The sequence below is a fragment of the Polyodon spathula genome, chromosome 5 (genome assembly GCF_017654505.1).
Source record: "Polyodon spathula isolate WHYD16114869_AA chromosome 5, ASM1765450v1, whole genome shotgun sequence".
Classification (NCBI taxonomy): domain Eukaryota; kingdom Metazoa; phylum Chordata; class Actinopteri; order Acipenseriformes; family Polyodontidae; genus Polyodon; species Polyodon spathula.
In genome coordinates this window covers 1,945,270-1,958,598 of record NC_054538.1, presented here as the reverse complement: position 1 = coordinate 1,958,598, position 13,329 = coordinate 1,945,270, and the positions used below count along the sequence as shown (strand labels likewise).

The 13,329-nt window shown below is 38.1% G+C and overlaps 1 protein-coding gene across 2 annotated transcripts; it reads right to left on the bottom strand.

The window, feature by feature from the left end:
- Positions 1 to 882: 882 nt before the first annotated feature.
- On the bottom strand, positions 883 to 11,693 carry LOC121315405 (integrin beta-1-binding protein 1-like). Of its 2 annotated transcripts, none has more exons than XM_041249461.1 (7): positions 11,569 to 11,693; positions 5,992 to 6,114; positions 5,315 to 5,393; positions 4,104 to 4,234; positions 3,000 to 3,092; positions 2,156 to 2,305; positions 883 to 1,526 (listed from the first exon to the last, which is right to left on the bottom strand). In XM_041249461.1, the coding sequence occupies exons 2-7, from the start codon at positions 6,061 to 6,063 to the stop codon at positions 1,455 to 1,457; spliced, it is 597 nt and encodes a 198-aa protein (XP_041105395.1). In that variant the 5' UTR covers positions 6,064 to 6,114; positions 11,569 to 11,693; the 3' UTR covers positions 883 to 1,454. The 2 variants fall into 2 exon arrangements, with proteins under 2 accessions (XP_041105395.1, XP_041105394.1); XM_041249460.1 differs by having other exon boundaries at positions 5,992 to 6,111; positions 11,569 to 11,692.
- Between the last annotated feature and the right edge of the window lie 1,636 nt (positions 11,694 to 13,329).

The window sequence follows — 13,329 nt, the reverse complement described above, 5'->3', positions numbered from 1 at the left end:
GCAAATGGACGGTATTGTAATATCAATATTTTATATGTATACATATACAAATCCTTTAAGGTACATATATTTTAAGAGTGCAAGTCTAATTCTCTTTTCAATATTAATGTTGCATTTCAAGAATGAGGGATTGCCAAAGATTACACAGTAATTTAGATGGGGTTTGTTCCCACTGTCTCTTGGCCTCCAGTTCTTAACAACATCCTGCTGTGCTTAAAAGAAAGAAAGAAAAAAGAAAACCCTTTTCCCAGCAGTTCGGCATTGTAAAGTTGTGAGCCTGCAATGCTGGGTTACAATGTAAATTTACCCTGAAAATTATGTTATTGTTTTATAAGAGCCAAGCTGTCCTGTGGTTGTTTTGCACGTGATTAGGGCTGTCACAATTCATCATGTATCAGTGAATCGTGATACTTTCTTTACATGTATCATTTTTTTCGTGATCCCAGACCAAAAGCAAAGCGTAATGTAGCTCTTTGTAGATCACCAAGTGATTCTTCAATGAAGAATAGTTGGCGTGAATACATACTCTCCCTAACTCATTTTATTTTTGTCCTTTAACAAAACAGTCCTTAATTCAATTATCATGTGATCACATCGCGACCTGTTTATCGTGATACATATCATTACTGTAAAGTTGCCCTCCTCATGGTAATTTTTTTTTTCATGTTACTGGTGGCTCTAATTTTGAATTTACAGCCGAATATCACTGACTGGCTTGTTAATACTAAAGGTGCCTAGATCACATGTAACGCAAAAACTGCATTCAAGCATGTTCATTTCTTCACGGTGCAGTTACTCTGAACATATGTATTTAGGGATGAAATGCAGAAAAGGAAATACCACAAAGCCAGGCTATTTGGTATTAAAGAGGTCAGACAGCAGTGCAGCTTAGTATACTTTATTGTACCTTGGATCTGACACGAACATGGGCAAGACACATTTTAAATACAAAATAAAAAATAAAAATGTATGGGGTATAAAAATTAATGAAATAATATAAATAACATACAGACTTTTATCAGCTCTTTGAAATTAAATCACACTTGGTTTGTCCTTAATGTAATTACCACTTGGCTTATTATAGTACTGGCAAACCAAGTTTTGCCACTTTTCATTAAGAATGACAGAAGCCTCCTGTAATTAGTAAAAGGCTACAGTTAGTAATATTGGACATCGAGTCATCTCCATGAAACGAAATGCAATACAAAAGGAAAACGCAATATTGCATTACTCATTTCTAAATTTCTCAATGGCAAACATGGCTTGAGGTTCTGGATTTCACATTAAATAAGTTAGGATTAGTTACACAATTCTGATGGATCAACAATGGTATCTATCTAGTTTCACAGTCACAGCACTGGACATTTTCCAACTCACTGCTGTTAGCATCTCCCCTGTTATTCCGCTATAACAGATTAAGTTTATTAATCCAGACAATATCATTCACAAGGGGGTCAAGATTTCACTGATGTTAAAACGGAGTCGAAGGCTGTTGACAGCACCTTGCAAATGGCATGTGCCTGTTCCTGCAGAACAAAGAAAATCATAGTGATGCATGCAATCACGCAAAACAAGAGGTTTACTTTATTAATCTCAGTTCTGAAATGCTCACTGCACAGTGCCTGGATTTTTAAGGGCTTGTCATTCATTCATTCATTCATACATACATACATGCACAAAACTGACAGCCCTCCTATTTTGTATTTATTTATTTAACCAGATGTAGTGCCCAATGAGACTGAGGCCTTGTTTACAAGGGGGTCCTGGAAAATACGCCAAAATAAATGGTAACATATACATAAACACATTAGCATATTAGATTTGCTTAGTGAGTTATTTATTCTATACTGCTAAAGGCTTCTTCTATGGGGACTATTGCACATTTTTAGGTGTATTTTAATACTCAAGCATACATTTTCTAACAGTCATTTTAGAGCATTTTACAGCATGGGGAATCGTGCTGGATTGTATTAACCACCATTTTATAAATCAAATAACAAGCATAATCCAGGGGGTTTCTCAAGTGATGTAAAAAGCTCTAAAAATCAATCTTTGCCTTTTACCGGTGGGGTATAGGCTGATCAAATGAATCCCTTAGTGGAATAGCCTAGCAACGTCAGGACCAATGCATTTCTCAGTACCGTCTCACACTTACTGAGCCGTTACACTGGTATACCCAGATGTTGCATTCTTCCTGGTTGGAATCTGTTGTTTTCAGAGCCAGGATGTTCTTGCCAGCTCCCAAGCCATCATCGTAACACAGCATGTGGACTATCAGATATAATGGGTGCCGGTGCAGCGCACCCTGTCAAAACAAGAAACTAGTTACAGTCCATTCATAAATCTACATTTTATATCATAACCCTTATGAGACGACTTTGTAAAATCGAGCCCATGAGGGAGAGCTAGATCGACCAGGGTGTCTTCAGCTCACCACACACCAGCGACCCCTGTGGTCTGGCTGGGTGCCTGCGGGCTTGCCTGTAAGCTGCCCAGAGCTGCGTTGTCCTCCGACGCTGTAGCTCTGGGTGGCTGCATGGTGAGTCTGCAGAGTGTAAATGCCCGGGCGACTGGCTTCGGAGGACAGCATGTGTTTGTCTTCACCCTTCCCAAGTCAGCGCAGGGGTGGTAGCGGTGGGCTGAGCCTAAAAATAATTGGACATTACTAAATTGGGGAGAAAAACAATAAAACTAATTGCCAAGCATTACATTTTAAATAAAAAATAATAAATAATAAAAAAAAAACAATAAAACAAACAGCAACTAGAACAAAAATGTAACAAATATGCAAGAAAATTCAAATAAATGCAGCACTTTAATTAGTAAATGTCTGTTCCAAGTTCTGTCTATCCTTGACACTAAAAAGAATGGCCTTTTGTTCCACTGTGCATATTTTCCCCTCTCAGCAAAGCAACCTCTATCAAGAAACAAAAAGATTTTACGTCAAAATCCACTTGGGTCTTGTCTTCCAAAAACGACATTAACATGAAAGCACTCACGCACTGATCCACTGTGGCGACTTTGACCCCGTACTTTGAGACTGCCAGGATCATTTCCTCCTCTATTGGCACAAAGGGCAGCTTTCCATCTTGCTTTAAAGAGAAACAGCAAAACACACACACAAAACATATGTTCTTTGGTCATCTGGTTTCTTTCATGTTTTGAGAGAAAAAAAAGAAAGAAATCCAAGACTTGATTTTAGTTTTCAACATCCTCTAACTGAGATACTAGGAGCACATTTGGAGTTTAATTTTTTTTGCATTTGGGTTCTACATTTTACAGGACCCGTGTTCTATACAATGCTTTTTCACATGTGAAATAATCTTCATCAGGCACTGGAGGTTGTCAGTTATTGCTATTATTACACCTCCACTGACCCCCTTTTGCTTTCTAGGATTTATTCCCATTGGGGTGAATTGTACTACATCCTGTATAAGGATTCAAATCCAATCACAGAACACTTTAGGCTATACACAAAAAACTACCAAACACACAGCACTGGCAGAAATAAAAATACAAAAAAACTGAGAACTGTACTTGGGAACATGATAAAGGATTACTAAACATACTAAGCAAAAAACTATTACCTTTTATTATAGTTCCTATAAACTAGTGCTACTATGCAGTCCTTTGGCACCACCAGCAGGATAAACCATGAAACAAAACTCGACAGATATTCAGCCTGTCAGCAACTACTCACTATAAAAATGGGTAACCTTTTTCACTATCAGTATGCAGCATTTCAGGTCACAGCTGGAAACATTAAAACTCACCACTTTCAAATTCAGAAGTCTGCCAGAACTGTAGTCTAAATGTATTTGAAATTTAAATATCTTGGATTACAAATCTTACGAACAGAAATGTAATACCAGTTACTGTATCATGATTTTAAATTAAAACACATGCTTGCTAAAATATGGGTTTCTTTCAAAGCTGCACAATTGAATGGATATATATGGCAGGAAAATGTACAGAACTATTTTGTCAGCTATAATCACTTAATTCTTCAAATTTGTTATCAATCGCAGCGTACTTGTTGAGAAATAATTCAGAATTCAGTATCCTTTATTCAAGGCTGGGTGTGTGACACACAAGGTTCTTACCTGGGCCACATCAATATAGTTCACCAAGTCCAGAGGCTCCTGAAGAGTCCTGCACATTTCAAAGTGCAGTTTCTCTATCGCCCCAACATACTTCACACGGAACTCGACACAGGCATCTGAAGTGCTGTTGCCTGAAATTGAATCAATACAATACAAAAATTAATTTATGAGAACAAACAATAAACATATCAGTATTTAAAGGATTTGTGTAATAAAACTAAAAGTACAGGCTTAGTTTAGCCAGAACGCCAGGGTTACTGGAATACTCGTAAAAAAAAAAAAAGATGCATAATGCATAGAGATCTATCATCTGATCTTAACCACTTATATATAAAATTAGCATCAAAATACACTTAACTATTATAACACATTTATTTTTGAAAAAAATAAGGTATAAATTATGTACATTGACAAAGTGTTTTGGTTTCTTTTTAATCACGCGATCATTCACCCTTTACCATGACACGCTTGAGTGACTGCATATGCACTTAATCACCTAATTAGTGAGACAGTTGATTGGACACTGGATATGGAGTGATTTCAGCTGTTGAATTGCAAGCATGAATAAAAGCAAAAAAGAAAATCACGGAAAAAAAAACAATATGCCACGTCTGCCAAGTGAGCAGCACCTTCGTGCAATTGGCATGTTGGAGGCTGGACCAGGGCAGCGTACTGTGGCATGCCGTCTTGGTTGCTCACAGCCACCAAATATATAAAGTAGAAACACATCTGGCATTTTGCTTTCTTTTAAAGAGCAAATGCACTAAAGGTACATTGTTAGATGTTGGTTTTCACAAAGTGGCCTTCTTTTAATGATTTAAACACTACTGCGGCAGTATTTAGAAACCCCAACTGAACATACGCCATAATCTCAAATATGTCTCTGCTTCTTTTAAATTGTACCCAAGGATATTTAATGTCCACATTGTAGACGGGCCGTCTGTTAACATCTTACTCAAAACGGCATCCCTTCCAACAGCACGTGGTGCTGCAAATGAACGCTGAATCGGTTTTCTTTTAAATGAGATTCAGCAACCTAAGAGCCCAATCTGCCTACAGGGCAAGTCAGCTGCTGACAAGGCAAGGGGTACTAAAGCCAATTCTAGCACATGGACAGGACTACTTCATGAACAAGCACACCAGCTCATGTGCAAAGGATGCTGTGAAGGCGTGCTGTTTTGTCACATGAATAAAGGGGCTGTCGTCAGTACCTGAGCTCTTGGTGGAGTCGGTGTCAAGGCTGGCTACTGTACTGGATCTGGAGAGACCACCCAGGCTGGAATCTACAGACTGATCAGAGGCACAGACATAGACAGAGTGAAGAACAGCACCACAACACAAAATAGAGTTACAGCAGCAGCATCAGTCCTGGAGGAGTATATCAGGAGTCAGGAATATTACTCAGCACAAACCCCTTTGTAGTGGACACCTTCCGTTTCTTAAAACTAGTGTGTATTAGAATCCCTCAGGAACGGTCAAGTTTAATGAAGAATTAAATGCAATCTTAGACATTCTAAACTGTAAAAGTAGAACACAAGTGATCCCTCTGTGTCCTGAATTGTTCTGCTGCTGCATAAGTAGTCTCATCAGTATGTAAACCACACGATTAGCAAGCAGATGTTTGTGACGGCTTAAAATTCACTCCGACAAGCAGTTGTCAGTCCAGGCCAGCCCAGTGTTCTAATTGACAGAATACAAGCTTTCACTTTGATGAGCAGACTACGAGGTGGATTTGAATTGCATGGATAGATGGTAGAAGGGTTTTTACTGCTTACTGGGTATTTATACTTCTAGTATTATTTAAAAAAAAGTGTGTATTGAAGCTGTAGTTTTCTGCAAACGTTTTTTACTGCCCCTTTTCTATGTGATGCTAGAGGAGTGAACCCACCTTGCTCTTTGTGCTGACTTCACTGCTTTGGGAGCTGCTGCTGCTGTGTCGTTTTTTGCTTTTCCGAAACATTCTTCACCATGACGCCAATACTTCAGCTGTCCAGCAGGGGTCAGAATCCTGCTGAACACTCAGGAGTTATCACACACTTTACAGTTCAGAGAACAATGTCAGCCCAGAGTTAAATTCGAGCAGAGCCTAAATCTTTGTGTGCTTCCGAGGAAACACAGTTGAGTTTTGCAGATTCCAAATAACACAGCACACGGCCATTAGAGCCAAGGTGTGGTAGGTAGATGCATTGGTGGTGTTCAGATTCAAACAGAAATGTTTTGGGTGTTTTTATTAACAAAAACGAAGCATCTCTGAATGTATTTTTAAAAACATGTCAAATATCATTGCATACTATAAGTAGTAATAAGAAGTATAATGGATGGGTGAATCCTAGAATGCATGTGTAATTCAGATGTGTATTTGTTAAAATTATCTTAACGTCAGTAGTCTCTGGATGAAAACCGTAGCTCAGCTTGATAGAGAGTGACAGCTATGGTTTGATAAAAGCAGTATTTCAAATGTTACAATTATTCATTCAAAATCACCAATAGTTTCTGAGCTATGCTGTAAGCTGCAACAAACATGATCTCAAAGTGTTTTGAATTAAAACTGCTCTTGGATAAGAAATAGCATTTTGAGGTTCTAACAGGGGCTGGCAGTGATTCTCAAACTATTAGCAAATTACAAACCTGCTTGATTTTTTTGAAGCTGCAACATCGATAATGGATAATTGCAAAGCATATGACATGGTTTATTTACATTTTCAGAAAGCTTTTGACAAAGTCCCACATAAAAGATTAATTCTCAAACTGAACGCAGTAGGGATTCAAGGACATGCAAGTACATGGATTAGGGAGTGGTTAACATGTAGAAAACAGAAAGCACTGATTAGAGGAGAAACCTCGAGATGGAGTGAGGTAACCAGTGAAGTACCACAAGGATCAGTACTAGGTCCTCTGCTATTCCTAACATACATTAATGATTTAGATTCTGGTATAGTAAGCAAACTTGTTAAATTTGCAGACTACACAAAAATAGGAGGAGTGGCAAACACTGTTGCAGCAGCAAAGGTCATTCAAAATGATCTAGACAAGATTCAGAACCGGGCAGACACATGGCAAATGACATTTAATAGAGAAAAGTGTAAGGTACTGCACACAGGAAATAAAAATGTGCATTATAAATATCATATGGGAGATACTGAAATTGAAGAAGGAATCTATGAAAAAGACTTAGGAGTTTTTGTACTCTCAGAAATGTCTTCATCTAGACAATGTGGGGAAGCTATAAAAAAGGCCAACAAGATGCTCTGAGATATTGTGAAAGGTGTTGAATTTAAATCAAGGGAAGTAATGTTAAAACTGTACAATGCATTAGTAAGACCTCATCTTGAATATTGTGTTCAGTTCTGGTCACCTCGCTACAAAAAGGATATTGCTGCTCTAGAAAGAGTGCAAAGAAGAGCGACCAGAATTATTCCAGGTTTAAAAGGCATGTCATATGCAGACAGGCTAAAAGAATTGAATCTATTCAGTCTTGAACAAAGAAGACTACGTGGAGGCCTGATTCAATCATTAAAAATTCTAAAAGGCATCGACAATGTCGACCTGAGGGCCTTTTTCGACCTGAAAAAAGAAACAAGGACCAGGTGTCACAAATGGAGATTAGACAAAGGGGCATTCAAAACAGAAAATAGGAGGTACTTTTTTTACAAAGAGAATTGTGAGGGTCTGGAACCAACTCCCCAGTAATGTTGTTGAAGCTGACACTCTGGGATCCTTCAAGAAGCTGCTTGATGAGATTCTGGGATCAATAAGCTACTAACAACCAAACAAGGAAGATAGGCTGAATGGCCTCCGTTTGTAAACTTTCTTATGTTCCATTGCCCTTCCTCTGCCAGCTACAGCAGCAAACACGTGTGCTTAAACAAGTTTCCCCACGGGCATGCTGAAATAAAGCTTCCACCCAATCTGATAGACAGAGCTTTAGATGCATTTGAATCTGTTACTGATACACTGGGCACACATTCAGCAGTGTATCAACAGCAGGATTTAGGCTAAGTATATTAGGTGTAGATTGTCAAATCAACTACTTCCAAATTTTTCATTTTAAAAATACTGAAAAATATCTACCTAGCAATATAGCAGGACTCTGCAATTGCATATCTAAAGGGCACTTTGCAGTCTACAGGTTTCATGTTAAATAAGCGAAAACGTTTGGTGGTTTCTGCCCAGTTAATAACAACCCTTCCAACCAAACAGATCGCTCCATTGCCATAGGTTATGTCATGGTAAACAACAGATTTTGATTTCTTTAGAGTATGAAATGGAATTAGTTTAATCTGAAAAAAATCCAATCCATCACTACGGGAACCTTGGAGATTACCACAGAAGACCGCAAAGAAAAAAAGCATGAATGTCTATGTATTTGGGTAGCCAAGGAAAAAAACAGCAAAAGAAAAACACAGTAGCAGAAGATGTTTTAAGGTATTTTTTCTAATAGCGATGGTTTGCTTATTTAAGTGCAGTGAACTTAAATTCAAAATTCAAAATTCTAAAATAAACTACTCAGCAGGCCTTGCCGTTTATTAGGAATTCTTACCTCCTCGTACAAGACACTTCAAAACAAAATTACCACTCAAGTACAGTATATATACCCACAAGAAATCTGACCAACAAGGTTTGGAAAACATGTTTTGATACAGTTGCATTCATTCCAACTTCAATCAGATGAATGTCTCCAGTCCTTAAACTTCTAAAACACCCCCATATCATGATCGAACCACCTCCATATTTAACTATAGGTACAAGGTTTTCCCCTTTTCTTCCAAACAGACTGTGGTCCATTTTGGGGGAAAAGTTATATACAGTGGCTCTCAAAAGTATTCACCCCCTTGAACTTTTCCACATTTTATTGTGTTACAACATGGAATCAAAATGGATTTAATTAGGAGTTTTTGCCACTGATCAACACAAAAAAGTCCATAATGGCAAAGTGAAAAATAAAATCTACAAATTGTTCTAAATTAATTACAAATACAAAACAGAAAATAATTGATTGCATAAGTATTCACCCCCTTTGCTATGACACACCTAAATAAGCCCTGGTGCAACCAATTGTCTTTAGAAGTCACATAATTAGTTGAATGGAGTCCACCTATGTGCATTTAAGGTGTTTCACATGATTTCCGGTTAAATACATCTGCTTCTGGGCGGTCCTACAGTTGGTTAGTACATTTCCTAACAAAAATTACATCATGAAGATGAAGGAACATTCAAAGCAAATCCAGAATAAGGTTCTTCAAAAGCACCAATAAGGGGTAGGATATAAGAACATTTCCAAGGCATTGAATATCCCCCGGAGCACAGTAAAGTCCATTATTAAGAAATGGAGAGAATATGGCACAACTGTGAATCTGTCTAAAACAGGCCATCCTCAAAAACTGAGTATCCGGGCGAGAAGGGCACTAGTCAGGGAGGCCACCAAGAGGCCTATGGCAACTCTAAAGGCATTACAGTCTTCCACGGCTGAGCTGGGAGACACTGTGAATATGGCAACAATAACCCGGGTGCTTCACAAAACTGGCCTTTATGGGAGAGTGGCAAAAAAAAAGCCATTGTTGAAAAAAACTCACATCAAATCTCGGTTAGAGTTTGCCAGAAGGCATGTGGGAGACCCTGAGACCAAGTGGAAGGAGATTCTATGGTCTGATGAGACCAAAATAGAGCTTTTTGGCCTCAACGCTAAGCGATATGTTTGGCGCAAGCCTAATACCACATATCATCCTGAGAACACCATCCCTACCGTGAAGCATGGTGGTGGCAGCATCATGCTATGGGGATGCTTCGCTGCGTCAGATCCTGGAAAGCTTGTGAAGATGGAGGGCAAAATGGATGCAGCAAAGTACAGAAAAAATTCCAAGGGGGTGAATACTTTTGAGAGCCACTGTATTATTTATTCTCATTGGACCAGAGATTTTGGTTGAGAATGCTTCAGACTCCTAATCATATTTTTTGGAAAAGTAGTTTGCAGTGAGGTCTACGTCTATACAACTCTTCTGTGTTCAGGTGCATTTGTACAGTTCTTTAGTGCACTATTATGCCTGATGCTTCTAAATCTTTCTTTAAGTCTATGCCTCTTTTGTTAGCTGCCTTGTCAATTCTCCTACCTGCTGTACCTGTCATATTCTTTGGCTGTCCACTTCTTTCAAGTGTTTCAGCTGAATTTGTTCTGTGATATTTCTTGATTACTGCTTCAACTGTGGATTTTGGTATTCCATATTTATTTCATACTGTTCTGTAGACATTTCCTTTGTTGTAGTTTGCTGCGAATGCTTTTCTGAAATGTGAATCATGCTTTTTTGTCTTGATCATCACCTACTGTGTGAGCCAAAACGTTCTTCTTAAACAGATGCTGGAAATAATTACCTCTTCTTCTGGCTATTGACTTTATAATGCACTTAGTTTCTATGTAACAGGTTTCAATATATTTTAAATCTATTCTAAGACATTTGTACAGCCTTTTAAAATGTAAAGGTGGCAATAATTTTGTCATTAACAAATACTTTAAATTGCGTAAGTACTTCTGATTTAAAACAGAAAAAGGTTTGTTAAACTACCAGGAATTGTGTATTTTGGCCTTTGTCATATTAATTAGTTAGTAATGTTAAGTAAATGCTTGTATTTAATATGTTTTTTTCAATTACTGTATATTAAGTTAAGGGTGCCAATACTTTTGTCTGCGACTGTATATACACCCATTTTATATTATATTATATATATATATATATATATATATATATATATATATATATATATATATATATATATATATATATATAGTAGAGAGAGAGAGAGGCACACACACACACATATATACATATATTGCACTGACAACACCAGTATAAATAGCTTCACCACCAAATTTCTCATGTGTTAACTTAGTAACTACATACAGAAACAAGTTCTGTGTAGTCACGTGAAGCTCAGTTAGAAACAACACAGAAAATAACACAGTAACATCTGCTGGTTGAGCTTGGTTTACAGGCAGTGGAAAAGATAAACCATCATAGCAACTGGGGACTTGCAGAACTAGTTCAGGACAAGGGCGGGGGACAGCAATGAGCGCCAGTCGGTGTGTGCCAAAAACAGCCGAGTTTACCAAATGTGCTCAGACTGTGTGGCCGCACAGAAAACAGCTACGGGATCTGTTATGTTACTAAAGCTGTGGTAACAGTGGCGTCCTTACCACATTCGCGTCCCCGTCGGGGTCAAAGCCCCAACTAACCTGTATCTTTAAAGCCACGTTTGTTTAGCCTTCGTGTTTAAAAAGTTAAACCCTTATATTAATTAACGGAAACCGGTTGCTTGGCTCAACTCTACCCCACCCCTAACCCTATCGCATCCTCCTCTTTCAAAAACGAACACCACAGCAATTAAGCAGGTCTACAAACACATTCGAAAAACATAACACCAAAACAGATCATAAAAAAAACGGTCTTTCCATAAAAAGCTTTAGGGGCCATACCTCTGTGTATTCGTTTTAAATTGTTACAACTTGTGCAGTCTTCCGCCGCATTCCCCGATTCTGTCTTGTTTTGGTGACTCTCCCCCAGACACTCACTTCACTTCCTATTAAGCTCCACCCACATCGCTTACAGGCGCCGCAACATATTGTGTGACCCTGAGCAAGTCACTTTCGTGCTCCGTCTTTCGGGTGGGATGTTGTAAGTGACTCTGCAACTGATACATAGTTTACACACCCTAGTCTTGTATCTTGTAAAGCGTTTTGTGATGGTGGTTCGCTATGAAAGGCGCTATATAAAGATTATTCTATTTATATTTTTGGTTCAAACTTGGCTTTTTAGCTCGCAGTTAAAATCGTGTCTCCAGAAAGATTAAATAAAATTTGTATCACACAATTAAATAAAAGTAAAGAAAAATCTTCTGTGAACACCCAAGATGTGAAACTTTACAATATGCTTCTGTACATATCTGTATTTCTGTACAAATCTGTATAAAGAATAGATCTACACTTTATTATTGCACGCTGAAATAATATCAAAAACAATTCTCCAGACCAATGGTGTACATGTGTTTGTAATTTGGGCTAACACGAAATTAGCATTTGTTTTTCATTTTTTATTTATTGGCTATTGCAGAGGAGTGTTCAGGGTGTGTCCAGCGAAGTTTGGAAAGTTTTTCGAACTGCACCATATAACAGGAAAATGACGATTATCAACTGTGCAGTCTGACAACAAAATGGAAAAAGGCTTGTTTGAAGAAGAAACAAAACATCAAGAATATGTAGACTGACTCTGTATAATTGCTAAAAATAGAAGTGGTTGAAGCTGATTCTGGTAAACTGGCCATGTTCCTTTATGAAGATCATAACTAAGACCTTCATAGATATGCAGCTGAACTGGTTCTACACATTTAATCATATTTAACTCAAGTTAAATGTGATTATTAAATCTTTCAACATTTCTGAACTGGTTAGAGAAGCATTGGGACACTTGGTATAATAATTGTGTAAGCAAAGTGACGAACCACAATTGTATTCTTATTAAGGAGCCCTGTAAGGGGAGTTTATATTTTTTGCAGGATGCTGTGCCTCTCTTGCGCCCAGAGGAAGACACCGTTGCAGAGGTGACAGAGAGAGAACACTGACAAAGACATTCTGAATGCTCTGACTTGGTATTTAGTAGGTGTGGGCCCTCACTCCATCTCCTGAAGTACACCCAGGCTACAATATCTAAATTTTACATCAAAACCACTTGAGATACTGACTTCATATTTTCAATGTTATTAAAACTCCTTAGTCTCGTCTCGTTGAACTGTGACTGAATATGACAATATAGTGGTCATGTGACTTTTTGGTTTCCAGATGATAAAGACCTCAGGCTAACAACTGTAATACAGTAAATGGTTCTCCAGCGTGTCCTATCATGGGTACAGTACAATAAAAAGAAACCCATGACTGATTTATGCATGGCAGAATATCACAATTCACAATTTGAGATATCATCTTTGCATTTGGTACTTAGCTGTATTCTATGGTTCTCTCTGTCAAGCCATTACAGGTGATTTTGATTAAAAAAAAAAAAAAAGTGGCACGTTGTCCACTGAATAATTTAAATTGGGAGACATAGATCACTGCATTCTCACCAAAGTATTTCTTAGTAGTTAGCCAGCCAATAAGGAGGCAGTGTGGTCCAGTGGTTAAAGTCCAGGACCTTGTAAACACAAGGTCACTGGTTCAAATCCCACTGCTGTGTGACCCTGAGCA

Coding starts and splice junctions, on each gene's coding strand:
- LOC121315405 (XM_041249461.1), bottom strand. CDS start 6,063: ATGTTTCGGAAAAGCAAAAAACGACACAGCAGCAGCAGCTCCCAAAGC. Junction 5,394..5,991: donor AAGTCAGCACAAAGAGCAAG/GTGGGTTCACTC, acceptor GCCTCTGATCAG/TCTGTAGATTCCAGCCTGGG. Junction 3,093..4,103: donor ACTATATTGATGTGGCCCAG/GTAAGAACCTTG, acceptor TTCTCTTTAAAG/CAAGATGGAAAGCTGCCCTT.